The sequence below is a fragment of the Trypanosoma brucei genome, chromosome 6 (genome assembly GCF_000002445.2).
Source record: "Trypanosoma brucei brucei TREU927 chromosome 6, complete sequence".
NCBI lineage: Eukaryota > Euglenozoa > Kinetoplastea > Trypanosomatida > Trypanosomatidae > Trypanosoma > Trypanosoma brucei.
Window position 1 is genome coordinate 704,160 of NC_007279.1, and position 24,880 is coordinate 729,039.

The 24,880-nt window shown below is 50.2% G+C and overlaps 14 protein-coding genes across 14 annotated transcripts, besides 2 other annotated features; all 14 read left to right on the plus strand.

The window, feature by feature from the left end:
- Positions 1 to 24,880: part of a sequence feature (sequence corresponds to BAC RPCI93-4M18) that runs on past both edges of the window.
- On the plus strand, positions 435 to 2,762 carry Tb927.6.2230 (hypothetical protein, conserved; the record flags this gene model as incomplete). Its single annotated transcript, XM_840251.1, has 1 exon — positions 435 to 2,762. The coding sequence occupies one exon, from the start codon at positions 435 to 437 to the stop codon at positions 2,760 to 2,762; it is 2,328 nt and encodes a 775-aa protein (XP_845344.1).
- On the plus strand, positions 3,273 to 4,490 carry Tb927.6.2240 (hypothetical protein, conserved; the record flags this gene model as incomplete). Its single annotated transcript, XM_840252.1, has 1 exon — positions 3,273 to 4,490. The coding sequence occupies one exon, from the start codon at positions 3,273 to 3,275 to the stop codon at positions 4,488 to 4,490; it is 1,218 nt and encodes a 405-aa protein (XP_845345.1).
- On the plus strand, positions 5,162 to 6,538 carry Tb927.6.2250 (rac serine-threonine kinase, putative; the record flags this gene model as incomplete). Its single annotated transcript, XM_840253.1, has 1 exon — positions 5,162 to 6,538. The coding sequence occupies one exon, from the start codon at positions 5,162 to 5,164 to the stop codon at positions 6,536 to 6,538; it is 1,377 nt and encodes a 458-aa protein (XP_845346.1).
- Positions 7,885 to 8,451, plus strand: Tb927.6.2260 (hypothetical protein, conserved; the record flags this gene model as incomplete). The annotated part of the gene is made up of 1 exon (XM_840254.1): positions 7,885 to 8,451. The coding sequence occupies one exon, from the start codon at positions 7,885 to 7,887 to the stop codon at positions 8,449 to 8,451; it is 567 nt and encodes a 188-aa protein (XP_845347.1).
- Positions 8,859 to 9,611, plus strand: Tb927.6.2270 (hypothetical protein, conserved; the record flags this gene model as incomplete). Its single annotated transcript, XM_840255.1, has 1 exon — positions 8,859 to 9,611. The coding sequence occupies one exon, from the start codon at positions 8,859 to 8,861 to the stop codon at positions 9,609 to 9,611; it is 753 nt and encodes a 250-aa protein (XP_845348.1).
- On the plus strand, positions 10,013 to 10,432 carry Tb927.6.2280 (hypothetical protein, conserved; the record flags this gene model as incomplete). Its single annotated transcript, XM_840256.1, has 1 exon — positions 10,013 to 10,432. One exon carries the CDS (start codon positions 10,013 to 10,015, stop codon positions 10,430 to 10,432), a length of 420 nt encoding a protein of 139 aa, XP_845349.1.
- Positions 10,805 to 13,579, plus strand: Tb927.6.2290 (hypothetical protein, conserved; the record flags this gene model as incomplete). The annotated part of the gene is made up of 1 exon (XM_840257.1): positions 10,805 to 13,579. The coding sequence occupies one exon, from the start codon at positions 10,805 to 10,807 to the stop codon at positions 13,577 to 13,579; it is 2,775 nt and encodes a 924-aa protein (XP_845350.1).
- Positions 14,257 to 15,294, plus strand: Tb927.6.2300 (adenosine kinase, putative; the record flags this gene model as incomplete). Its single annotated transcript, XM_840258.1, has 1 exon — positions 14,257 to 15,294. The coding sequence occupies one exon, from the start codon at positions 14,257 to 14,259 to the stop codon at positions 15,292 to 15,294; it is 1,038 nt and encodes a 345-aa protein (XP_845351.1).
- Tb927.6.2310 (hypothetical protein, conserved) lies at positions 15,995 to 16,423 on the plus strand (the record flags this gene model as incomplete). Its single annotated transcript, XM_840259.1, has 1 exon — positions 15,995 to 16,423. The coding sequence occupies one exon, from the start codon at positions 15,995 to 15,997 to the stop codon at positions 16,421 to 16,423; it is 429 nt and encodes a 142-aa protein (XP_845352.1).
- Positions 16,751 to 17,317, plus strand: Tb927.6.2320 (hypothetical protein, conserved; the record flags this gene model as incomplete). Its single annotated transcript, XM_840260.1, has 1 exon — positions 16,751 to 17,317. The coding sequence occupies one exon, from the start codon at positions 16,751 to 16,753 to the stop codon at positions 17,315 to 17,317; it is 567 nt and encodes a 188-aa protein (XP_845353.1).
- Tb927.6.2330 (hypothetical protein, conserved) lies at positions 17,725 to 18,477 on the plus strand (the record flags this gene model as incomplete). The annotated part of the gene is made up of 1 exon (XM_840261.1): positions 17,725 to 18,477. The coding sequence occupies one exon, from the start codon at positions 17,725 to 17,727 to the stop codon at positions 18,475 to 18,477; it is 753 nt and encodes a 250-aa protein (XP_845354.1).
- On the plus strand, positions 18,879 to 19,298 carry Tb927.6.2340 (hypothetical protein, conserved; the record flags this gene model as incomplete). Its single annotated transcript, XM_840262.1, has 1 exon — positions 18,879 to 19,298. One exon carries the CDS (start codon positions 18,879 to 18,881, stop codon positions 19,296 to 19,298), a length of 420 nt encoding a protein of 139 aa, XP_845355.1.
- Positions 19,671 to 22,445, plus strand: Tb927.6.2350 (hypothetical protein, conserved; the record flags this gene model as incomplete). Its single annotated transcript, XM_840263.1, has 1 exon — positions 19,671 to 22,445. The coding sequence occupies one exon, from the start codon at positions 19,671 to 19,673 to the stop codon at positions 22,443 to 22,445; it is 2,775 nt and encodes a 924-aa protein (XP_845356.1).
- On the plus strand, positions 23,123 to 24,160 carry Tb927.6.2360 (adenosine kinase, putative; the record flags this gene model as incomplete). The annotated part of the gene is made up of 1 exon (XM_840264.1): positions 23,123 to 24,160. The coding sequence occupies one exon, from the start codon at positions 23,123 to 23,125 to the stop codon at positions 24,158 to 24,160; it is 1,038 nt and encodes a 345-aa protein (XP_845357.1).
- Positions 24,234 to 24,269: a sequence feature (AT_rich).

Sequence of the window (24,880 nt, forward strand, 5' to 3'; positions counted from 1 at the left end):
CAGTCGAATCTTAGTTTCTGGAACTGCTCTCGCTTTTTTAGCTTTAGTTCCTAACTTCTGAAGAATATCATATCCAAATACGAATATTATCAAATGGCTTGATGGTAGGTGGCCCGTATTTTTGCTTCTTTGTGTTTCTTGCCTTCTCAGGCTTGGTTGTTAGACCTATGGTAGTAACAATTACATCATTGTTTTTCTTTCGACACCCCCGCACGGTGACGCCGATGGTAAGGTTACCGACGTGCGGGGTGCCACTTCGCTCCACTACTATTTCCATGATGTGTGACATAAACATGCTACTTATTATCTCGCTTACTCTTTTGAGCAAGGGTAAGTCTGTGGAACGGTGATATTGTTGGTTTGACGACCCAAGCACTATGTTGCGGCCATTCGTCGGGAGGATAGGACCGCTGGGAGGCCATGGGCACAGAAGGATGGTGTGTAGCACCATCTGCCTGTTTCAGCGTGGCCAGTGGGGAAATGAAGGGTCCAGAGGAGATCAGCGCAACTACGACAATCGAGGTGGCCGAGGCGAGTGGGGAGACCGGGGCGGTCAGCGTGGTGACAATCAGCGCGACTACGGAGATCAGCGCAACTACGACAATCGAGGTGGCCGAGGCGAGTGGGGAGACCGGGGCGGTCAGCGTGGTGACAATCAGCGCGACTACGGAGATCAGCGCAACTACGACAATCGAGGTGGCCGAGGCGAGTGGGGAGACCGGGGCGGTCAGCGTGGTGACAATCAGCGCGACTACGGAGATCAGCGCAACTACGACAATCGAGGTGGCCGAGGCGAGTGGGGAGACCGGGGCGGTCAGCGTGGTGACAATCAGCGCGACTACGGAGATCAGCGCAACTACGACAATCGAGGTGGCCGAGGCGAGTGGGGAGACCGGGGCGGTCAGCGTGGTGACAATCAGCGCGACTACGGAGATCAGCGCAACTACGACAATCGAGGTGGCCGAGGCGAGTGGGGAGACCGGGGCGGTCAGCGTGGTGACAATCAGCGCAACTACGACAATCGAGGTGGCCGAGGCGAGTGGGGAGACCGGGGCGGTCAGCGTGGTGGCAATCAGCGCGACAACTCTAACCAGTTCGGATACAGGAACGAGAGAGATGGTGGGATCGGACGGCAGCGGTCGGCGCGCGACAATTTTGGCGCCCATGACAATCGTGCTTCCGATGAACGTGGATCAACTGACCCCGCCGTGGGAGAAGTGTTTGATGAACAAGCTGCCAAGATCCTCTACGAACTGAAACGCCGGTTTAAGAGCTCAAAAACCGGGAAAGAGAGAAGGGACGTACAACGTGAGGCCCGCCGCATCGTGCGGCGAGCGCGCGTCGACCCATCGACCCAGGACGAGAAATCGGTGACACTACTTCTCAACTGTGCCGCTACCTTCCGGTGCTATCCACATACAGAGGGAATCAAACAGGCTACAGAATGGATGCGGAAAAATATTGACGGCTTGTCACCCCAAAACGTGGCCCTCTTCACGAACGCAATTGGAGCGCTCTCGGTAGTGGATAGCGATACCATTTTAATTAATGAGATATCTCCTGCAGTGGAAGCTTGTTACGGGCAAATGAACCCCGTGGAATTAGTGATGACCCTGCAAGCCTTCCAACGTGGGAGAATAACAGAAAATGAAGACCTTCAGGTATCACTATTGCAGCAGTTAGTAACTTGTGTGCCGCAGATGCCGGCGCCCCAACTGTCCACCCTGGCGGGCGTCTTGGTGGACACACCTCTCCGGAAACGTGACGAAGCGACGTGGCAGGAGATCGCCAAAACTGTCGTCTCAAAGGCAGCCAGCGGTGCGGAGAACATGCATTCTCGAGAGGTTATAACGCTTCTAAAAGCCACACCGCGCCTTGGTGTCCCGGAAGACCACAGTTTCCATCTGGTTGATCGGGCCATTGCGACAGTGGGGTTCCACACGGACGAGCAAATTGGGGAGCTTCTTGAAGCAGTATCATACTACCGTGATCCTCAAAAGACTTGTGGGAGGGAGCTGAACGAAAAACTCGACAAATTGGTTGATGCCCTATGGGCTCGTCTTCAGAAAGTGGCGCCCTTTGCGGATGCTGCAAGTGTTACAACGATCATGCGTGCCGCGCACAGGTCAGGTGTCGATGTTCCTCGTGACATTGTGAGCACTCTGGTTCAAGCGGTGATGAGGGAGCTCCGTTACCACCGTTTTACCTTCCGGCGAGTGGCGTCATTGTCTGAGGCTTTGGCGTTGCAGAAGGTACCCGCGAAGGAGCTACTCGTCATGCTTGGCGACTACTGCATCGGAAAGCGACCTCCACGGGAGGAGCGCGGCGAGAACACCCCCGTTGATGACCATAACTCAGGAATTGAAGAACGCATGGACATATATGCTCGCTTCCTTGGGGACTTGACAAAAGCGCGTATTGCACTAGAAAATGCCCACAGTTCCAACGCCGGAAACGGTGAACCGGGTTCAAGTGTTTCTCAGATTCTTGCACAGAGGCTGGAAGACAGCGTGGGCTCCGCCCCTCCGCGGGAGCTTCTCAAGTCTGTGCGAGCGATCTGCACCGCAGCTGACGACTGCCCGTTTCGAAATCGTGCGAATGACGGAAAGATCATAGCACTGTCTGAGCAACGGATTGCGAAGGAGGGCGCCAGTTTCATGGAGGGAGTGCGCAAGACGACCATGGAAAATTTTCTGTCGGCTGTTAGTGGCATTCCACAGGCGCAGAAGGTGGTTGAGGTACTTTCCCACCAAACTAGGTAAAAACACCTCCTTGGCAAGGTGGAGGTGGGCCTCTGCACAAACGCAATCACATGTAAGTGACATGTGCCAATCTGTAATAATCCTTTACGTTCACAGAAATGCCTTTGTTATCCACATGCACATACACGAAGAGGCGGAGCGGAAAAGAGAAAAAAAAGATAAAAATAGGACCCTGAGGGGCTTCTATTTATCGGAAAATTTTCTTTTTCTTGAATCCACGACCTCCAGCGGCGCGCGTGTCAGGGTGACCTCACTAGGGGTGTGCTGACCGTAGGAGTAAAGTATAAACCGTATGTTTCTCTCATTTGTTCATTAGTGTTCCTTCGGGGATGGTTGACAGTAGGGCTACCAATGTATGGTAGTAGGAAGGTTCACCAACGCTGAGACGCATTGTACATGCAGTCACTTATCTTCTTTTTCTTTTTTTGTGAACTTCTGAGACGGTTGAAGGGCCGTGAAGAGCAAATTTAGACTGACAAGAGGAATAAAATAGCTTGTAGGAGCTGATGCATGTCTGGGCTATGGAGTTTTAGGGACAATGCCCCCTCATCGCATTGTGTTGGTGCGACAACGAGGGCGGTGTTGCCAGCTTCCGCCGACGAAATTGTATTGCAAGATGCACTGGTGGAGAGCAGTTCAATGCTGGTGGGAAATGCGGTACGTGGCTTCGAGACGGTCACCGATGTTGGTTTGGTCGTTGAGGAAATGCAGGTAGAGTGGGTTGAGAAAACGCTGGGAATTCTTAAGAGTTCTTCGTATCACTTAAGCAATCAGTGCGAAAAGGGGTCTGAGTCGATGCTAAATCACCCTGGTGAGGGCTGTTCCTCGACAGCAACTTCTTTGAACCTGTTGGACGAAGAAGACATGGAAGTAGTGCGTTCACTACTGAAACCTCGCGATGATTGTGGCATCAAAGTTCGCGGGGCTACATCTAAGCGGAACTGTGGGCCCATTGAACCCTCATCGTCCGTGTTGCGCACAGCGGGTACGGCACCGCGGAGGCGAGATCGACCGTGCGCCGCTGAACCACGCGAGGTAGACACTGTGCCTGTTGTAAGGGTTCAAGTAGCTCGAAAGAGCGGCACGCGGCCGTTTGTTGCTGCAGAACTGCTTGACTATCCGCTTAAACCATCATGGAACAACACCAGAGGTTCTGCCCAACGATTGAAAGAGCGCGTTCCTGCCACGCGCATGCCGCAGCGAGCAGCTGTTGGGCCAGCCAATCAGATTATCTGTGATTCCACAAGTTTTCTCATACCGGGGTCAAACATTTCGCTGAAACAGCCAAAGGAAGTGACATCGATTTGTAGGACGCGGAAGAAAGCGCCACTCTACGATGCGCTGCCACTACAGACGCAAGTTACCCTCTTGTCACTTGAGGCTACCCGACAAAGTGGGTGGCACCGTGATTTCTTGGATAAGTTCGACACAATCGCACGCAAGTGGCGCTCCCTTCACATGAGGAAGTTTGTTTGGGGGAGGTGGTGTTTTCGTCAAGGTAAAAGGGTTGGGGTGCCAATTTCCGTACTCGTAGCAGTGACTGACTCTTCCTTTCTCACCCCCCAGCGTGTAGGCTCTTTTCCACTATTAGCCGGCCATGCCATGAAGGCTATCGACGGTCCTGACGCTCGACTCCTCCGCTGGTACTTTGTGATGTGGGTGGCCGCCGTCCAAAGGGTGCAGGAGCAACGTTCATCTGCAGGAAGATTTGGTCCCATACATTCATAATACCAAAGAATAAAAAAGTAGATTGATACATATATAGATCTATGCAGAGATATGGATACGCACTCGAGTATGTGTGTGACTTCGTACCTGAATGTGAATGGAGATAGTGCTTTATTTCCTTATATGCTTGGAAGGTGCCACCGTACAGAGCACATGCACTCTCAGCCACTGTTTGCCGCTGCGGTGGGTGGTAAAATGTCATCGTTGCGAGCTGTGTAGGTCGACCATCGCAGTGCCCAGGGTTTGAACGGCACCGGGCCTACATCGTTGCTAACTTTTTAACAGTTGTGGTTAACTTGTTTTCACCTCTTTTTTTTCTCGTCAGTCTGTGAAATACAGCAACCAAAAAACACAAAAGGAAAAGGTGCGATAGCAAGTGGGCCGGGTGAAAGTGTAGGTGGGGAGGGAAATCGTTCAATCACACTATATTCATCTGCTTATATATACAAGCATTCACATCTGAATCTGGCCTACCTCCACTGCGACGTGCTGGAACCATCATTGAAAAGGACCGAAGCAGTTGTGCGAATATAGGTAACCATACAGTCAGTGGAAGATAGCAACTAGTCGGTACTGGGGCGGGGGAAAAAGAACAGAAAAGAGCCGTGTGGTGTGGTAGTTATCCGCGTCTAAAGGGAAGGGCACTACTGTACGAGCAGCGCCGGTGACAAATGACCATCGATTACTCAGGTTTTCTTGATGAACCGAGTGGAGCCTCCAGCGAGGTAACCGCATCGCGGTACTTTGAGATCCGTGGGTCGATACTTTACTGCTGGACTTATAAACCCGAGAATCCAGGAGACAAACCGCTTAGCTCCATTGATCTTACGGACGTGCACATTACACGGGATGAAGCTGATCGGAGGTCGTGGTCAGTCCAGGGTGGAAAACTCCGCAAGCCGCATATGTTCACTGCTGAAAATGAGGAGGAAAGGGAGGTTTGGATAGAGAAGATGGCACATCCAAACCCTGCTAACACTGAGATACTTCGCACGTTAGAGCAAACTAGTGATGGGGATGATACAGCTCCTCTTTGCAGTGGTGGAAGCAACAGGGTGTCTTTGAACGACTTCCAATTTGCGGCGAAAATTGGGAAGGGATCATTCAGCTCTGTGTATGCTGCTACAGAGAAAGCTACTGGTAAAACTTACGCAATTAAAAAAATGGAAAAAGAGGTGATTGAGCGCTACAACATGATCGATAACATTTCTGCAGAGAGGCTCATTCTTCAGAAGATTGATCATCCTTTCATCGTGTCCCTTCATTATGCCTTTCAAACCAAAGGCAGCCTTTACCTTGTGATGGATTTCTTATCCGGAGGAGAACTATTCTTTCATCTCGAATCTGTGTCGGTTTTTGACGAGTGGCGTGCAAAGTTTTATTGCGGCGAGATTGCGCTCGCCCTTGGCTATCTTCACGCGCAAGACATCATTTACCGCGACTTAAAGCCCGAAAACGCAGTGCTTGACGCGGATGGACACGTGTGCCTTACCGACTTCGGGCTTGCCAAGATGGATGTACGCGATGCTTGTAATTTCACCTTCTGTGGGACTCCAGAATATATAGCTCCAGAGTTTCTGCTTGGGAAGCCCCACGGGAAGGCGGTTGACTGGTGGTCGCTCGGTATTCTACTATACGAGATGCTGGAGGGCATACCACCCTTCTACAGCGAGAATGTAAGTGCCATGTATGATAAGATACTGAGCTCCGAACTGCAGTTTGGCGACGGTGAGGGCGGGAGCAACAACATGCCCCAAATATCGGAGGAGGCCCAAGACCTTCTCCGCCGGCTCTTAGACCGCAACCCCGACACCCGACTCCAGGATGTGGAGGAGCTGAAAGGTCACCCATTCTTTCGTGACCTCGACTGGGAAAAGCTGTTCCGGCGAGAGATTGAACCCCCGTTCCGCCCAGACGGCAACGCGCTGAGTAATTTCGATCAAGAGTTCACTTCTGCGGACCCTCCAATGGTACAACCGGACGATGAAGTAGTGGAGGACAAAAGCATATGCGGTTTCACGTTTAATGGGAGATCAAGACCTACATAGCGTTTGCTTGCATCCACTCTTAGGTGTGGCGCCTTCGTTAGGGACCGCAGCACCGGCTGCTGTTTCCAGAGCATCTTCCCTTGCTTCATTTTCGTCCTCTGTTTTACCGTTATGTGTGTGTGTGTGCTACCGCGGTAAAGTAACCTAGCATGTTTGACGTTGTGTGCCACTTTTTTATGTGGACGAACGGTCCCACATGTTGGGAAATGTTAGTCCCTCAAGCACGTACGTGTACGAGAGAGGAATGAATGTATCGTATGCTATCTAGTAAATCCAACAAAAAGCATTCCCCTTTCTTTGACACCTCCAGCATATTGCGCACCCTTTAAGGTTTGCCGGACGCGATCCTTCTACTTTCTACAGTTCGTTTGGCACAACGAATGGGACATTGTGAAGAAATCAGTTGTTCGGAACATAATATATTGCCCTTGATTAGCTTTGCAGACGTTTGTACGCCATGTGTACGTACAGAGCGAGTGGCACATCCTTGTCAGTGAATTGAAGAAACGGGGGAAAGTACACACTTCCTGAGTTAGAGCATGGCCTCACACATGTCTCTCTCCAGTCTTTTTTCGACTCTACCCTCTATTTTTTAGTTTTGATATTGTATTCCCTTTCATCGTCGCCCCAGTACTCGAGACACAGCTCACATTACTTATAGGTACCGCAGTCACTCCGCACTACAAGAAAAATACCAGCAACAAGTCAAAGTTTGAAATAAAGGGGAGGAAATGCGTAATTTAAGTGCTTTGCATGTACGGTGCATTTTTAATGTATTGGACCGATCCACGACGGTGACGCAACTGTTACCCTCAGGATGCCACTACAGATTCGACCGCTCTAGCACCACACAGAGGGTCTACATTATGAATAACTCACAACATAACACATGAACAACGAATGAGGGAATAAATGATAAGATAAGGAAATGTCATTTGTGAAGAGCGCATTTATATTGTATGCATGGAAAGATGCACTTAATGTGGTTCGGTTTGTGTATTTCTAATTTGCTGCTGTAGTTGCTGACGTTTGTGGGCACTCGATAGTATTCTGTGTTTCGTATGAGGACCCCTACGTCTCTTCTTCCTTTCTTTGGCTCACGTTATCTGTAGGTTGTGCTGTACGCTCTGCCTTGACTGCTACTCGTATTGTTAGTCGGTTGTCGTTTTCACCCGTTACACTGCTGCCCTATATATATATATTGGCTTCGGTCCCACACTTTACTACATTATTTGTTAACCTACTGCTGTGATGCCCCTTCTATCATAGGAAAGGTATTATTAAGAAAAAGGCGTGGCGCGGGTGCCCCACTTCGTGGAAGAGAGTGGTTCTTAACGAATTAAGCTATGCGGGCGTGGAGTAACCTGCTAGCGTCTGTGACGATGGCGCCGTTTTTTCTGCTATGTTTTGTCTGCTCTTGCGTTTGGCCCGCCGTAGCTACTGCGGGAAGCATTCCCCTTGCTGTTGTGGGCAGTGTCATCACTTCAGAGGATGCGTACCGTTTTATTGAGGTTCAAGCTGTCGACGGCGCCACAGGAGCTGTTGTGCGCTCCGTGCCACTGGATGCAACGCTTACCTTTACTTTTCACGGTCTACCCCAAACTGTAAGTGAGGTGCGGCTCTTGCCGAGGCTGCCTGAGCGGCGGTTTCGTCTCGATAGCAGTGCCTCTGTACTCACTGCGCCTTTGCGGACAAAAGATGGGGATGGGTGGCTCCACTTATCCGCGATTGTAGAGCAGCAAGATGGTTCACAAGCAGGGGATCAATTACCTGGGAGTATAAGTGCGGCAGTTATGGCAGCGATGATTATTGCCCTTGCGGTGATTGGCCGATATCGATTGTTGTCGCTGTTTCAGTTTCCGGCTCCAAAACCGCCGAAGTTGCGTCGTGTAGCTGTGGCAGTGAATCGGTAAGGCGAGTTTATGGACACGTGTGTGTTCTTGACTTTTCTCACATTCGTATTGCGGTGTGCTGTTGCGAGCATTTTGCATTTTCTGGTGTTGGTGTTGGTGTTGGTGCTGGGTATAGGGGTGCTACTGCTTGTTTATATGTATGTGTGCGTGTAACTCTCACTAGCATATGAACTCGAGTACTTTCTTCCTGCCTCTGCTGCTCGTCTGTTATCATGAAGCAGGTACCTCCTAACTCCACTGAGTTTGTAATTGGGCGCATTTTAACCTTCCTGTTGCGTTGCCACTGTAACAGCACTGTACCCCTTTCCTTCACTTCTGTGCATATGTGCGTGCCAACAACTTTCCGACGACCCGCTGTCTTGTAGAAAGTAGCAACAGGTGAGCCCGTCACGCCTTCTCCCCTGACGATGCCCGCACGTGGCTGTGCCCCTGTTGATGAGCAGATCGCTGGGACAGACACGGAAGGACGACGCTACAGGTCAGTGGAGGAGATGTGGGGACGCGAGTTGCAGGGTAACTTGTACGACGCGAAGACAGGGTGGTATGGTAAGTCTCTCCAGTACTGGGGCAGCGTTCCGGCTACCGTCAGCGGTGTACTGGGCGGTATGGATCATGTGCATGATATCGACATCCGTGATTCACGCGCTTTCATATGCTGCTTGCCGGAGCGCGGCACTACACGTGCACTTGACTGCGGTGCCGGTATTGGTCGAATCACCAAGTCCCTTTTGTGCCACTTATACGATGTGACAGATCTTCTGGAACCGGTGGCAAGCATGCTGGAGAAGGCGAAAGAGGAACTTGAGGGGTTTCCAGTGGGCGATTTCTTTCAGTCGTCGATGGAGACAGCGAAGCTTCAACCGAAGACATACGACCTCATTGTTATTCAATGGGCGGCGATCTATCTGACAGACGAGGACTTTGTTGCTTTCTTGGTACGCTGCAAGGAGGCACTGACACCGAAGGGGTACATATTCTTCAAGGAGAATTGCGCGTCTGACGACGAGTTCATTGTTGACAAGGAGGACAGTAGCCTGACGCGATCCGACAAGCACTACAAGCGTATATTTGCCGCTGCCGGTATTGAGGTTGTTAAGGAGGCTATGCAAGGCGATTGGCCTGATGATCTGCTGAAGGTGAAGATGTACGCACTACGCTAAGCAGTTGGTCCTCCCACCGGTTGTTGATGTGTTCTCACTTCTTGTTGGCGCATTGCTGTTGTCGTCACTTTGTTTTGTTGTTCTTTGCATGGTTTATTTTTTTCAATTAGAGGCCACTACCTCTGCGTTGCCATCGCTTGGCTTACCCTAACGGTGGCACTGCCAACCCTCGTACTCGTCACACGGTGGTCTTCTACCTCTGCATGAATTTTTTGTGTTATTTTTCTTAATGTCCGACTATTTATTGTTGTTACGTCCCTTAGCTACTTTTGTGTGTGTTTAGTGTTGTTACTTTTGTAGCGGGTAAATCAATTCACGGTTATCAGGTTAAATAGGGGTAGCCATAATCAGGACTCTGGTGTGTAAAGGCGTGCGTGCGTAGACAGAGAGATTACATCGAGATGTCTGCACTTGCGGAGGCCGAGCGCATGGAGCGCGAAAAAGCCCTTATGGAGGGACAGCAGCGGGTGGACATGCTCCGTGAGACGGTACGTATAATGGCGAATCGGCAAGCCGTTCTCGTCGGGACGAAGCGCCGTCTGCAAATTTCCACCGGAGAGTTGCAGCGTCTCTCTTCTGACCACTGTGTGTATGAGAGTGTGGGCCGCGTGTTTCTCCGGACACCGGTGCCGGCGTTCATAGAGAAGCAGATGGAGGCTGCAGAGAGGTGCGAGGCCGAAGAGAAGCGGCTGATGAGTGAGAAGCAGAGAGTTGTGGAGCAACTGCAGAAGGATGAAGTGCAGCTCCGTGAAGCAGCACAGCAGTACATGGCTGAAATGAGTGCCCGTCGGCAGTTACAACAGCAGCAGCAGAAACAGTAACAGCTACGCTCTGCCCGCAATCGGCGTTCTAGGTATCTGCCGATATTGTGCATTTCTGTTGTCTGAGGTGTGCGCTACAGAATGTGCTGCTTTGGAGTGCGGCACCCTATCAGCAAGGGTCCGTTCCAAGTAGTTTTGGCGTGCGTGTGTGAGTTTGACTGTGATGCATGGGACACCGTATAATTTAACGTCTCAGTCACTGGTGATTTCTAGGTCTGTTTTCATTTGTGTGTACCCTGTTTTCTGTTTCCATTCCTGTTCTGGGTACATCTTCCTCTTTTGTTTCTCAAACCCGTTATGTGAACGTGGGGAGGAAGGGAGTGTGTGGCACTCGGTCGGTTGCGTTGAAGGTGAGGTTTGCTTGGACCGGCGATGCTGTGCAGCGGCCGCATTATTCTCAAGAAGAAATGGATTCCTCCACTTGGTTACCGGCCGAAGGATTTCGAGAGAAAATTGCGTTCTCCGCGTTCGTCGAAACCGTGGCGCGACCGCCGCGCGGCATCGGGTGGGCAGATTGAGGTTTCACCGAGTACCGCGGCGACGAACATTCCGCGCGGTGACCTTGTCTTTAGGCCCCCGCTCGGTATTCGTGATGTGCGACCGGGCTCTCCTTCGGCGCTTCTTCCAACCTTTGGATTTTCAGAAGAGCATCTTGCTGCGCATGCTCTTCCCGCTGCGGGGTCGCAGGTGGAAGGCGGGGATGTGTTAGCTGTAGCGGACCCACGGTCAGCATCACATCTGACGCTACCATTTGGGAGGGCACTAAACGTTAATGTTGAAGAAATCAAGACATATGAGGAGGGACCTGTGCCCATACACCTTCAGCAATTCCGGCGTAGTAGGCGGGAAGCAGCCGATTCCATCATTCTACCTCGCCATATTAACCGACTGTTCCATAAAATAATGGGTTGGTCGGAAGACCTCGTGAAAGTGGAAATGGATGAAGCCCCAACCCCAAACACAGGTGGAGTGCCCTCTGACACCGCGGCAGTGCGTGCGAAGGAAGCACAGGAGTCTGAAGTTCCGTTGCTGAGGATGAAATACGATAACGTTGTGGACAAGATGAAGTATGGTGTTCTTCTTGACAATTATGAGAAGGACAAGTTTGCGATCGAACACCAACTTGAGATTGCTGGCGAGAAGTTCGAGCGGAAGTTCCTTGACTGGGAGGGTATGCATGTTCTCGATCAGGACCCCAGTGCGGCAGTGCGCGAGGTGCTTGAGAACAAGGCATCAATAGTAATGGAACAACCATCCTCGTTTGCCATACCTGTAGTGAATCGTGACTGCTGCCGCGGGTGTGGTGCGCTTCTGCAGGACCAAGATGAGAACTCTTTCGGGTATGTGCGGAAAGGTGATGTGGAGCGGTACATCATTGAGAAACAACAGAAAATGAGGGCGCGTGCTGAGTACGCGGATCGAATGTCTGAGCTGCAGGCGCACTGGCGGAAACATGGTCGGCGTGTGGGCGAGGAGTGGCTGGATTTTATGACCCAGGAGGAATTTGATGCCTTTTACCGAGATAGGAACGCGCCGTTTGTATGCCACCGCTGCCACGCGCTAGAGAACCTCGGGGTGGAGGGGCGGCGTCGCATATGGTCAGCACCGGACTTCACTGACAAGTTGCGTGCCCTTCGTGAGAAGAAATGTGTAGTGGTTCTTGTTGTTGACGTAACAGATTTTCCTGGGACTATGGTGTATGACCTCCCGGGCCTCATATCGATGAACAATGATGTGATAATTGCTGTGAATAAGATGGATTGTGTTAGGAATCGCTCCTTCAACTACCGAGGCAAGGATCGTGCGGTCGCTGCTTGCCTTGTGACCGAGCGGTACGTGAGACGGTGGGTGACTGGGATCGCCGTTCAGTTTGGACTACCACGTCACCAGATAAAGGACGTGATTCCTTTGTCTGCGAAGCGTGGTTGGAATGTAGAGGCTCTAATAGCGGCTGTGGAGGAGGCCTCCAACCTCAACCTTCGGCGACCAACAAAACCCATACCGACGTATTTCGTTGGTGTTGCGAATGTTGGGAAGTCCTCCGTTATTAACGCCATTGCCCACAAACTGTATGTGCCTCTGCCACCCCACCCGGAGAGTCGGAAGGTATACTACACGAAGAAGGCACCGGATGGAAGTGAGTCTGTTTTCTGGCGGTGGTACACACCTCCTAATGTGAACCAGGCGGAAATGATTGACATTCCATCTCGGCACGACAAGAAAGCCTCGAAGCTGGTAACTACCTCCTCCTTGCCTGGTACCACGGTTGACGCTGTTGCAGTGCGCGTTTCGCTGAGTAAAGGCGCGGAGAAGGGCCGTGCACATCTGTTCGACACACCCGGCCTCCTTCCGCATTGGCACCGTCACTCACCCCTGACGCTACTACAGATGCGACGCACCCTCATTCGCAAGTTCCGCAATCCTCAGTGCTTTATCCTGGTGCCTGGGAACACATTGTTTCTCGGAGGCCTCTGTGCCGTGGACGTAGTGAAAGGAACGTCGCGCGGGATGCTTTTCATGGTTTACACGTCGCAGAAGGTACGTAACGCCATCATTAACACAGACCGGTCGGATGAGTTTTGGAGGGAACAACTTGGTCGTGCGCTTGACCCACCCGGATCTGTGGAACAAGTTGGTGATCTTCGGCTCACGGAGTCGAGGAGCTATTTGTTTGAATGCTACCAGCGTAACCGAAAGCGGCCAAAGGCGGATATCTATTTCTGCGGACTTGGCTGGGTTGCGTTCTGTGTGAATGAGCCCGCAGATGTGGTACTGCGTGTGCGGACCTTACCGGGAGTAGTGCATGGTGTGCGCGAACCGTTGCGGTACAAGGACCTACTGGCATTTAAAGGGTGGCCGAAACTGCGGCGTCGTTTCACTTCTGCCGGTGTTCCTAATGACGAGGAGGATGATGACAACTCCATTGCCACCGTTGTACGACTGACTGCTGGAGGTGGTGCTTGTGGGTTATCCGCTGCACCTGTGTGCGGCTCACCGGAAGAAGATGTTGATGGTCCTGCAGTACGGGTTGTTCGCAAGTCGGTCTTGCCGAAACCCATTCCGGCGTCGTCCACTCCTTTCGACGGCGTTGTTGAGGAACTGAGCCTATCGGGACAAGCGGGAGGCGGTACGGGTGCGGGGATGTGAGTCTGGCGTGCTACCGTTTGTGCGGAGAACCGACCGACCTTTGTGGGTATAACACAATGCACTGATGTTTGATTCATCCTTTTTCATGTTGTCCCAACCGACTTACTTGTTCCGCTCCGTTCCGTTCTGTTGCGTTGTGCTGCTGATACTGCAATTTCTTTCTCGTCGCTTTTGTTGTCAATTTTCTTTATCGTGCTGCGGTGATCTGCAATGGAGGGGTATGCCGTCGCTGGGGATAGACGTTTGCATTTACATGGATAGTGTTTTCATAGCTGTTCTACCCCTGTTTCTGGAGACGCGGCATTGCTGTTGGCGTTACTTTATATGATTAGTTTTGGTTGTGTTCTGGGGGTGGATGTGCGATGGACGGGTGTGCTGTCTGTCACCGAAGGCCGATGCGTTTTGGTACGCCGTGACTGATGTTACTGTTATTTTTTTAAAGGTTGCGTTGAGTTTCTATCGCCTTGATGTGTGTTGTTAGTGTCTTTTATTTTTGTTGTGTCACTCTTATTTTGCTGATTACTGCTTTATAGTGTAGCAGTTGTCATTCTCGATATCCTTTCTCCTTGATCTACTTCATTACGTGTAATATTACCCTGGTGGGATAACTCTGCCCAAGGCCGATAGTTATAACGCTAACAAGAATCATCTACTTTCAGTCATCTAAAGGTTTGCAAATGTCATCCGCTCCTCTGAGGGTATACGTTCAGTGTAATCCATTACTTGACGTCTCGGCTCACGTGTCCGACGAATTTTTGGTCAAGTATGGTTTGGAGCGCGGTACGGCCATCTTGTTGTCTGAGCGCCAGAAAGGAATATTCGACGATATCGAGAAAATGCCCAATGTGCGGTATGTCCCTGGTGGATCTGGCTTGAACGTGGCGCGCGTTGCGCAGTGGATGCAGCAAGCGTATAAGGGGAAGTTTGTTACATATGTTGGCTGCATTGCAGATGATCGGTACGGCAAGGTTCTGAAGGAAGCTGCCGAGCATGAAGGAATTGTGATGGCTGTTGAGCATACGACGAAAGCAGGGAGTGGTGCGTGTGCAGTTTGTATCACCGGCAAGGAACGCACTCTTGTTGCTGATCTTGGTGCAGCAAATCACCTCTCCAGTGAGCATATGCGCTCCCCTGCTGTCGTGAGGGCGATGGATGAATCCAGAATTTTCTATTTCTCCGGTTTCACGTTGACAGTTGACGTTAATCACGTTCTTCAGGCGTGCAGAAAGGCTCGTGAGGTGGATGGACTTTTTATGATCAACTTATCGGCCCCTTTTATTATGCAATTCTTTTCCGCGCAACTTGGGGAGGTTCTGCCCTATACTGATATAATTGTGGCCAACCGACATGAGGCAAAGGAGTTTGCCAACATGATGAAGTGGGATACGGACTGTGTCGAGGAGATTGCAAGGCGAGCAGTATCTGAGGTTCCTTACACAGGCACAAAAGGTCGTGTTGTTGTGTTCACTCGTGATATTGAACCTACTGTAATTGCAACTAAGGATGGTGTGGAGACGGTTCCTGTACCTCAGTTAGATCAGGACAAAGTAATTGACATGAATGGTGCTGGGGATGCATTTGTGGGTGGATTTTTGAGTGCTTATGCCGTTGGTAAGGATTTGCGGCGCTGTTGCGAAACTGGCCACTACACAGCACAAGAGGTTATCCAGCAAGACGGTTGCTCGTTCCCCGAGAAGCCCAGTTTCTCTCCTTGATGTTTTTTCACGTAAACACTTTGTTTAAAAATGTTATGTAACATAAAATATATGTTGGTTTTTATCTTTTTTCTTTTCGGTTTCTGGTAAGTAAAGTTTAATGGGAAATATGGCGTAAGCGATATCATATCACTTTGTCTGAGGGAAGAAAGAATGAGGTCATAAATGGCAGATGGTAACAGTGTAATATCTTGAGTTGCTATCTATATTACCTTGTTTGTTTAAAAAAGGAGTTTGAAAGTGATGATGCTGGTTGATTCACATCGTGTTTTTTTCACACTTTCTTTATTTCCTTTATCCTTCTTTTTTTTTCATAAAAGATGATTACATCCTATATTATGAGGGTTCAATATTATTGTTTCTACTTGTTGAGTTGTTTACGCTTGTATATCTACTCGTTTATTCCCAGGTGTGTACGCAGGCGGTGAGGAGGGTTGTAAGAAAACGGTAACGTAACAATTCTAACGGTTCCACATTTTTGCCTTTTTTTTTAAAGAATATATTAGGTCATGATGTTGTGCAGTTTTTGTTGAAGAGGGACATTTACTTTATCTTCGATTACTCTTTTGAAGCACTAACGATGTAATGACCTGCCTCGCATAACACTACACTGAGCAAACTTGCTCACGTGAAGAATAAACGAATTCTGTATTTTGATTGTGTCTGTGCCGTGGACGTAGTGAAAGGAACGTCGCGCGGGATGCTTTTCATGGTTTACACGTCGCAGAAGGTACGTAACGCCATCATTAACACAGACCGGTCGGATGAGTTTTGGAGGGAACAACTTGGTCGTGCGCTTGACCCACCCGGATCTGTGGAACAAGTTGGTGATCTTCGGCTCACGGAGTCGAGGAGCTATTTGTTTGAATGCTACCAGCGTAACCGAAAGCGGCCAAAGGCGGATATCTATTTCTGCGGACTTGGCTGGGTTGCGTTCTGTGTGAATGAGCCCGCAGATGTGGTACTGCGTGTGCGGACCTTACCGGGAGTAGTGCATGGTGTGCGCGAACCGTTGCGGTACAAGGACCTACTGGCATTTAAAGGGTGGCCGAAACTGCATTTATATTGTATGCATGGAAAGATGCACTTAATGTGGTTCGGTTTGTGTATTTCTAATTTGCTGCTGTAGTTGCTGACGTTTGTGGGCACTCGATAGTATTCTGTGTTTCGTATGAGGACCCCTACGTCTCTTCTTCCTTTCTTTGGCTCACGTTATCTGTAGGTTGTGCTGTACGCTCTGCCTTGACTGCTACTCGTATTGTTAGTCGGTTGTCGTTTTCACCCGTTACACTGCTGCCCTATATATATATATTGGCTTCGGTCCCACACTTTACTACATTATTTGTTAACCTACTGCTGTGATGCCCCTTCTATCATAGGAAAGGTATTATTAAGAAAAAGGCGTGGCGCGGGTGCCCCACTTCGTGGAAGAGAGTGGTTCTTAACGAATTAAGCTATGCGGGCGTGGAGTAACCTGCTAGCGTCTGTGACGATGGCGCCGTTTTTTCTGCTATGTTTTGTCTGCTCTTGCGTTTGGCCCGCCGTAGCTACTGCGGGAAGCATTCCCCTTGCTGTTGTGGGCAGTGTCATCACTTCAGAGGATGCGTACCGTTTTATTGAGGTTCAAGCTGTCGACGGCGCCACAGGAGCTGTTGTGCGCTCCGTGCCACTGGATGCAACGCTTACCTTTACTTTTCACGGTCTACCCCAAACTGTAAGTGAGGTGCGGCTCTTGCCGAGGCTGCCTGAGCGGCGGTTTCGTCTCGATAGCAGTGCCTCTGTACTCACTGCGCCTTTGCGGACAAAAGATGGGGATGGGTGGCTCCACTTATCCGCGATTGTAGAGCAGCAAGATGGTTCACAAGCAGGGGATCAATTACCTGGGAGTATAAGTGCGGCAGTTATGGCAGCGATGATTATTGCCCTTGCGGTGATTGGCCGATATCGATTGTTGTCGCTGTTTCAGTTTCCGGCTCCAAAACCGCCGAAGTTGCGTCGTGTAGCTGTGGCAGTGAATCGGTAAGGCGAGTTTATGGACACGTGTGTGTTCTTGACTTTTCTCACATTCGTATTGCGGTGTGCTGTTGCGAGCATTTTGCATTTTCTGGTGTTGGTGTTGGTGTTGGTGCTGGGTATAGGGGTGCTACTGCTTGTTTATATGTATGTGTGCGTGTAACTCTCACTAGCATATGAACTCGAGTACTTTCTTCCTGCCTCTGCTGCTCGTCTGTTATCATGAAGCAGGTACCTCCTAACTCCACTGAGTTTGTAATTGGGCGCATTTTAACCTTCCTGTTGCGTTGCCACTGTAACAGCACTGTACCCCTTTCCTTCACTTCTGTGCATATGTGCGTGCCAACAACTTTCCGACGACCCGCTGTCTTGTAGAAAGTAGCAACAGGTGAGCCCGTCACGCCTTCTCCCCTGACGATGCCCGCACGTGGCTGTGCCCCTGTTGATGAGCAGATCGCTGGGACAGACACGGAAGGACGACGCTACAGGTCAGTGGAGGAGATGTGGGGACGCGAGTTGCAGGGTAACTTGTACGACGCGAAGACAGGGTGGTATGGTAAGTCTCTCCAGTACTGGGGCAGCGTTCCGGCTACCGTCAGCGGTGTACTGGGCGGTATGGATCATGTGCATGATATCGACATCCGTGATTCACGCGCTTTCATATGCTGCTTGCCGGAGCGCGGCACTACACGTGCACTTGACTGCGGTGCCGGTATTGGTCGAATCACCAAGTCCCTTTTGTGCCACTTATACGATGTGACAGATCTTCTGGAACCGGTGGCAAGCATGCTGGAGAAGGCGAAAGAGGAACTTGAGGGGTTTCCAGTGGGCGATTTCTTTCAGTCGTCGATGGAGACAGCGAAGCTTCAACCGAAGACATACGACCTCATTGTTATTCAATGGGCGGCGATCTATCTGACAGACGAGGACTTTGTTGCTTTCTTGGTACGCTGCAAGGAGGCACTGACACCGAAGGGGTACATATTCTTCAAGGAGAATTGCGCGTCTGACGACGAGTTCATTGTTGACAAGGAGGACAGTAGCCTGACGCGATCCGACAAGCACTACAAGCGTATATTTGCCGCTGCCGGTATTGAGGTTGTTAAGGAGGCTATGCAAGGCGATTGGCCTGATGATCTGCTGAAGGTGAAGATGTACGCACTACGCTAAGCAGTTGGTCCTCCCACCGGTTGTTGATGTGTTCTCACTTCTTGTTGGCGCATTGCTGTTGTCGTCACTTTGTTTTGTTGTTCTTTGCATGGTTTATTTTTTTCAATTAGAGGCCACTACCTCTGCGTTGCCATCGCTTGGCTTACCCTAACGGTGGCACTGCCAACCCTCGTACTCGTCACACGGTGGTCTTCTACCTCTGCATGAATTTTTTGTGTTATTTTTCTTAATGTCCGACTATTTATTGTTGTTACGTCCCTTAGCTACTTTTGTGTGTGTTTAGTGTTGTTACTTTTGTAGCGGGTAAATCAATTCACGGTTATCAGGTTAAATAGGGGTAGCCATAATCAGGACTCTGGTGTGTAAAGGCGTGCGTGCGTAGACAGAGAGATTACATCGAGATGTCTGCACTTGCGGAGGCCGAGCGCATGGAGCGCGAAAAAGCCCTTATGGAGGGACAGCAGCGGGTGGACATGCTCCGTGAGACGGTACGTATAATGGCGAATCGGCAAGCCGTTCTCGTCGGGACGAAGCGCCGTCTGCAAATTTCCACCGGAGAGTTGCAGCGTCTCTCTTCTGACCACTGTGTGTATGAGAGTGTGGGCCGCGTGTTTCTCCGGACACCGGTGCCGGCGTTCATAGAGAAGCAGATGGAGGCTGCAGAGAGGTGCGAGGCCGAAGAGAAGCGGCTGATGAGTGAGAAGCAGAGAGTTGTGGAGCAACTGCAGAAGGATGAAGTGCAGCTCCGTGAAGCAGCACAGCAGTACATGGCTGAAATGAGTGCCCGTCGGCAGTTACAACAGCAGCAGCAGAAACAGTAACAGCTACGCTCTGCCCGCAATCGGCGTTCTAGGTATCTGCCGATATTGTGCATTTCTGTTGTCTGAGGTGTGCGCTACAGAATGTGCTGCTTTGGAGTGCGGCACCCTATCAGCAAGGGTCCGTTCCAAGTAGTTTTGGCGTGCGTGTGTGAGTTTGACTGTGATGCATGGGACACCGTATAATTTAACGTCTCAGTCACTGGTGATTTCTAGGTCTGTTTTCATTTGTGTGTACCCTGTTTTCTGTTTCCATTCCTGTTCTGGGTACATCTTCCTCTTTTGTTTCTCAAACCCGTTATGTGAACGTGGGGAGGAAGGGAGTGTGTGGCACTCGGTCGGTTGCGTTGAAGGTGAGGTTTGCTTGGACCGGCGATGCTGTGCAGCGGCCGCATTATTCTCAAGAAGAAATGGATTCCTCCACTTGGTTACCGGCCGAAGGATTTCGAGAGAAAATTGCGTTCTCCGCGTTCGTCGAAACCGTGGCGCGACCGCCGCGCGGCATCGGGTGGGCAGATTGAGGTTTCACCGAGTACCGCGGCGACGAACATTCCGCGCGGTGACCTTGTCTTTAGGCCCCCGCTCGGTATTCGTGATGTGCGACCGGGCTCTCCTTCGGCGCTTCTTCCAACCTTTGGATTTTCAGAAGAGCATCTTGCTGCGCATGCTCTTCCCGCTGCGGGGTCGCAGGTGGAAGGCGGGGATGTGTTAGCTGTAGCGGACCCACGGTCAGCATCACATCTGACGCTACCATTTGGGAGGGCACTAAACGTTAATGTTGAAGAAATCAAGACATATGAGGAGGGACCTGTGCCCATACACCTTCAGCAATTCCGGCGTAGTAGGCGGGAAGCAGCCGATTCCATCATTCTACCTCGCCATATTAACCGACTGTTCCATAAAATAATGGGTTGGTCGGAAGACCTCGTGAAAGTGGAAATGGATGAAGCCCCAACCCCAAACACAGGTGGAGTGCCCTCTGACACCGCGGCAGTGCGTGCGAAGGAAGCACAGGAGTCTGAAGTTCCGTTGCTGAGGATGAAATACGATAACGTTGTGGACAAGATGAAGTATGGTGTTCTTCTTGACAATTATGAGAAGGACAAGTTTGCGATCGAACACCAACTTGAGATTGCTGGCGAGAAGTTCGAGCGGAAGTTCCTTGACTGGGAGGGTATGCATGTTCTCGATCAGGACCCCAGTGCGGCAGTGCGCGAGGTGCTTGAGAACAAGGCATCAATAGTAATGGAACAACCATCCTCGTTTGCCATACCTGTAGTGAATCGTGACTGCTGCCGCGGGTGTGGTGCGCTTCTGCAGGACCAAGATGAGAACTCTTTCGGGTATGTGCGGAAAGGTGATGTGGAGCGGTACATCATTGAGAAACAACAGAAAATGAGGGCGCGTGCTGAGTACGCGGATCGAATGTCTGAGCTGCAGGCGCACTGGCGGAAACATGGTCGGCGTGTGGGCGAGGAGTGGCTGGATTTTATGACCCAGGAGGAATTTGATGCCTTTTACCGAGATAGGAACGCGCCGTTTGTATGCCACCGCTGCCACGCGCTAGAGAACCTCGGGGTGGAGGGGCGGCGTCGCATATGGTCAGCACCGGACTTCACTGACAAGTTGCGTGCCCTTCGTGAGAAGAAATGTGTAGTGGTTCTTGTTGTTGACGTAACAGATTTTCCTGGGACTATGGTGTATGACCTCCCGGGCCTCATATCGATGAACAATGATGTGATAATTGCTGTGAATAAGATGGATTGTGTTAGGAATCGCTCCTTCAACTACCGAGGCAAGGATCGTGCGGTCGCTGCTTGCCTTGTGACCGAGCGGTACGTGAGACGGTGGGTGACTGGGATCGCCGTTCAGTTTGGACTACCACGTCACCAGATAAAGGACGTGATTCCTTTGTCTGCGAAGCGTGGTTGGAATGTAGAGGCTCTAATAGCGGCTGTGGAGGAGGCCTCCAACCTCAACCTTCGGCGACCAACAAAACCCATACCGACGTATTTCGTTGGTGTTGCGAATGTTGGGAAGTCCTCCGTTATTAACGCCATTGCCCACAAACTGTATGTGCCTCTGCCACCCCACCCGGAGAGTCGGAAGGTATACTACACGAAGAAGGCACCGGATGGAAGTGAGTCTGTTTTCTGGCGGTGGTACACACCTCCTAATGTGAACCAGGCGGAAATGATTGACATTCCATCTCGGCACGACAAGAAAGCCTCGAAGCTGGTAACTACCTCCTCCTTGCCTGGTACCACGGTTGACGCTGTTGCAGTGCGCGTTTCGCTGAGTAAAGGCGCGGAGAAGGGCCGTGCACATCTGTTCGACACACCCGGCCTCCTTCCGCATTGGCACCGTCACTCACCCCTGACGCTACTACAGATGCGACGCACCCTCATTCGCAAGTTCCGCAATCCTCAGTGCTTTATCCTGGTGCCTGGGAACACATTGTTTCTCGGAGGCCTCTGTGCCGTGGACGTAGTGAAAGGAACGTCGCGCGGGATGCTTTTCATGGTTTACACGTCGCAGAAGGTACGTAACGCCATCATTAACACAGACCGGTCGGATGAGTTTTGGAGGGAACAACTTGGTCGTGCGCTTGACCCACCCGGATCTGTGGAACAAGTTGGTGATCTTCGGCTCACGGAGTCGAGGAGCTATTTGTTTGAATGCTACCAGCGTAACCGAAAGCGGCCAAAGGCGGATATCTATTTCTGCGGACTTGGCTGGGTTGCGTTCTGTGTGAATGAGCCCGCAGATGTGGTACTGCGTGTGCGGACCTTACCGGGAGTAGTGCATGGTGTGCGCGAACCGTTGCGGTACAAGGACCTACTGGCATTTAAAGGGTGGCCGAAACTGCGGCGTCGTTTCACTTCTGCCGGTGTTCCTAATGACGAGGAGGATGATGACAACTCCATTGCCACCGTTGTACGACTGACTGCTGGAGGTGGTGCTTGTGGGTTATCCGCTGCACCTGTGTGCGGCTCACCGGAAGAAGATGTTGATGGTCCTGCAGTACGGGTTGTTCGCAAGTCGGTCTTGCCGAAACCCATTCCGGCGTCGTCCACTCCTTTCGACGGCGTTGTTGAGGAACTGAGCCTATCGGGACAAGCGGGAGGCGGTACGGGTGCGGGGATGTGAGTCTGGCGTGCTACCGTTTGTGCGGAGAACCGACCGACCTTTGTGGGTATAACACAATGCACTGATGTTTGATTCATCCTTTTTCATGTTGTCCCAACCGACTTACTTGTTCCGCTCCGTTCCGTTCTGTTGCGTTGTGCTGCTGATACTGCAATTTCTTTCTCGTCGCTTTTGTTGTCAATTTTCTTTATCGTGCTGCGGTGATCTGCAATGGAGGGGTATGCCGTCGCTGGGGATAGACGTTTGCATTTACATGGATAGTGTTTTCATAGCTGTTCTACCCCTGTTTCTGGAGACGCGGCATTGCTGTTGGCGTTACTTTATATGATTAGTTTTGGTTGTGTTCTGGGGGTGGATGTGCGATGGACGGGTGTGCTGTCTGTCACCGAAGGCCGATGCGTTTTGGTACGCCGTGACTGATGTTACTGTTATTTTTTTAAAGGTTGCGTTGAGTTTCTATCGCCTTGATGTGTGTTGTTAGTGTCTTTTATTTTTGTTGTGTCACTCTTATTTTGCTGATTACTGCTTTATAGTGTAGCAGTTGTCATTCTCGATATCCTTTCTCCTTGATCTACTTCATTACGTGTAATATTACCCTGGTGGGATAACTCTGCCCAAGGCCGATAGTTATAACGCTAACAAGAATCATCTACTTTCAGTCATCTAAAGGTTTGCAAATGTCATCCGCTCCTCTGAGGGTATACGTTCAGTGTAATCCATTACTTGACGTCTCGGCTCACGTGTCCGACGAATTTTTGGTCAAGTATGGTTTGGAGCGCGGTACGGCCATCTTGTTGTCTGAGCGCCAGAAAGGAATATTCGACGATATCGAGAAAATGCCCAATGTGCGGTATGTCCCTGGTGGATCTGGCTTGAACGTGGCGCGCGTTGCGCAGTGGATGCAGCAAGCGTATAAGGGGAAGTTTGTTACATATGTTGGCTGCATTGCAGATGATCGGTACGGCAAGGTTCTGAAGGAAGCTGCCGAGCATGAAGGAATTGTGATGGCTGTTGAGCATACGACGAAAGCAGGGAGTGGTGCGTGTGCAGTTTGTATCACCGGCAAGGAACGCACTCTTGTTGCTGATCTTGGTGCAGCAAATCACCTCTCCAGTGAGCATATGCGCTCCCCTGCTGTCGTGAGGGCGATGGATGAATCCAGAATTTTCTATTTCTCCGGTTTCACGTTGACAGTTGACGTTAATCACGTTCTTCAGGCGTGCAGAAAGGCTCGTGAGGTGGATGGACTTTTTATGATCAACTTATCGGCCCCTTTTATTATGCAATTCTTTTCCGCGCAACTTGGGGAGGTTCTGCCCTATACTGATATAATTGTGGCCAACCGACATGAGGCAAAGGAGTTTGCCAACATGATGAAGTGGGATACGGACTGTGTCGAGGAGATTGCAAGGCGAGCAGTATCTGAGGTTCCTTACACAGGCACAAAAGGTCGTGTTGTTGTGTTCACTCGTGATATTGAATCAACAGTGCTTGCAACTAAGGATGGTGTGGAGACGGTTCCTGTACCTCAGTTAGATCAGGACAAAGTAATTGACATGAATGGTGCTGGGGATGCATTTATGGGTGGATTTTTGAGTGCTTATGCCGTTGGTAAGGATTTGCGGCGCTGTTGCGAAACTGGCCACTACACAGCACAAGAGGTTATCCAGCGTGACGGTTGCTCGTTCCCCGAGAAGCCCAGTTTCTCTCCTTGAGTTTTTTTGTTTTCGTTGTCGGTTGTTAATGCCAAATACGGTGGTTGATATGATTTCGATGGTGTGGTTGATGATTTTTTTTTAAAATTTAGTATAATTGTTTTTTTTTGTAAAGGATGGTCGATAATGTTTGTTGATGTTCTTTATCTTTTTCGTTGTTTCAATTTTTTTTTAACACACAGTTTTATATGCTGTATGGTGGTGTTTTTTTGTGTGTGTGTGTTTGTTTGTGTGAGGGGTGAAAGCAGGTAGATAAACTTGTCGTTAATACCCCTCTTGTTGTTGTGTTTATGTTATTTAATTTTTATTTGACTTAGTTCGCGTTGGTGTTGGTGTTTTTTGTTTCGTTGTTAATTCAGCTGTTTGGTGCTTATGAGGTTCTAATTGAAAAGGTGATATTGATGTGTTTATCACTATGTTATAGGATCAAAAACAAATTCAATAATTTGTCTTTTGTACCACATTGGTGAACCTTCGCATCTATAATTCTTTTAATTTCTCTTTATTGCTTCCGTTGTATATCATTCTGTGTCTTTTTTACTTGGTTTTGATGAGTCGGTCTTCTGTCATAATATTTATTCCTTGTCTCTTCATTCTTTGAATTTGTAAACAATAATGATGGTAATGGGGATTATTTTTCTTTATCGTTGTCATCCCTATCAGCGTCCGTGTAGCCTTCTGTTTGTGCATTTTAATAAACATAGTTAATTTTGTTGTTAC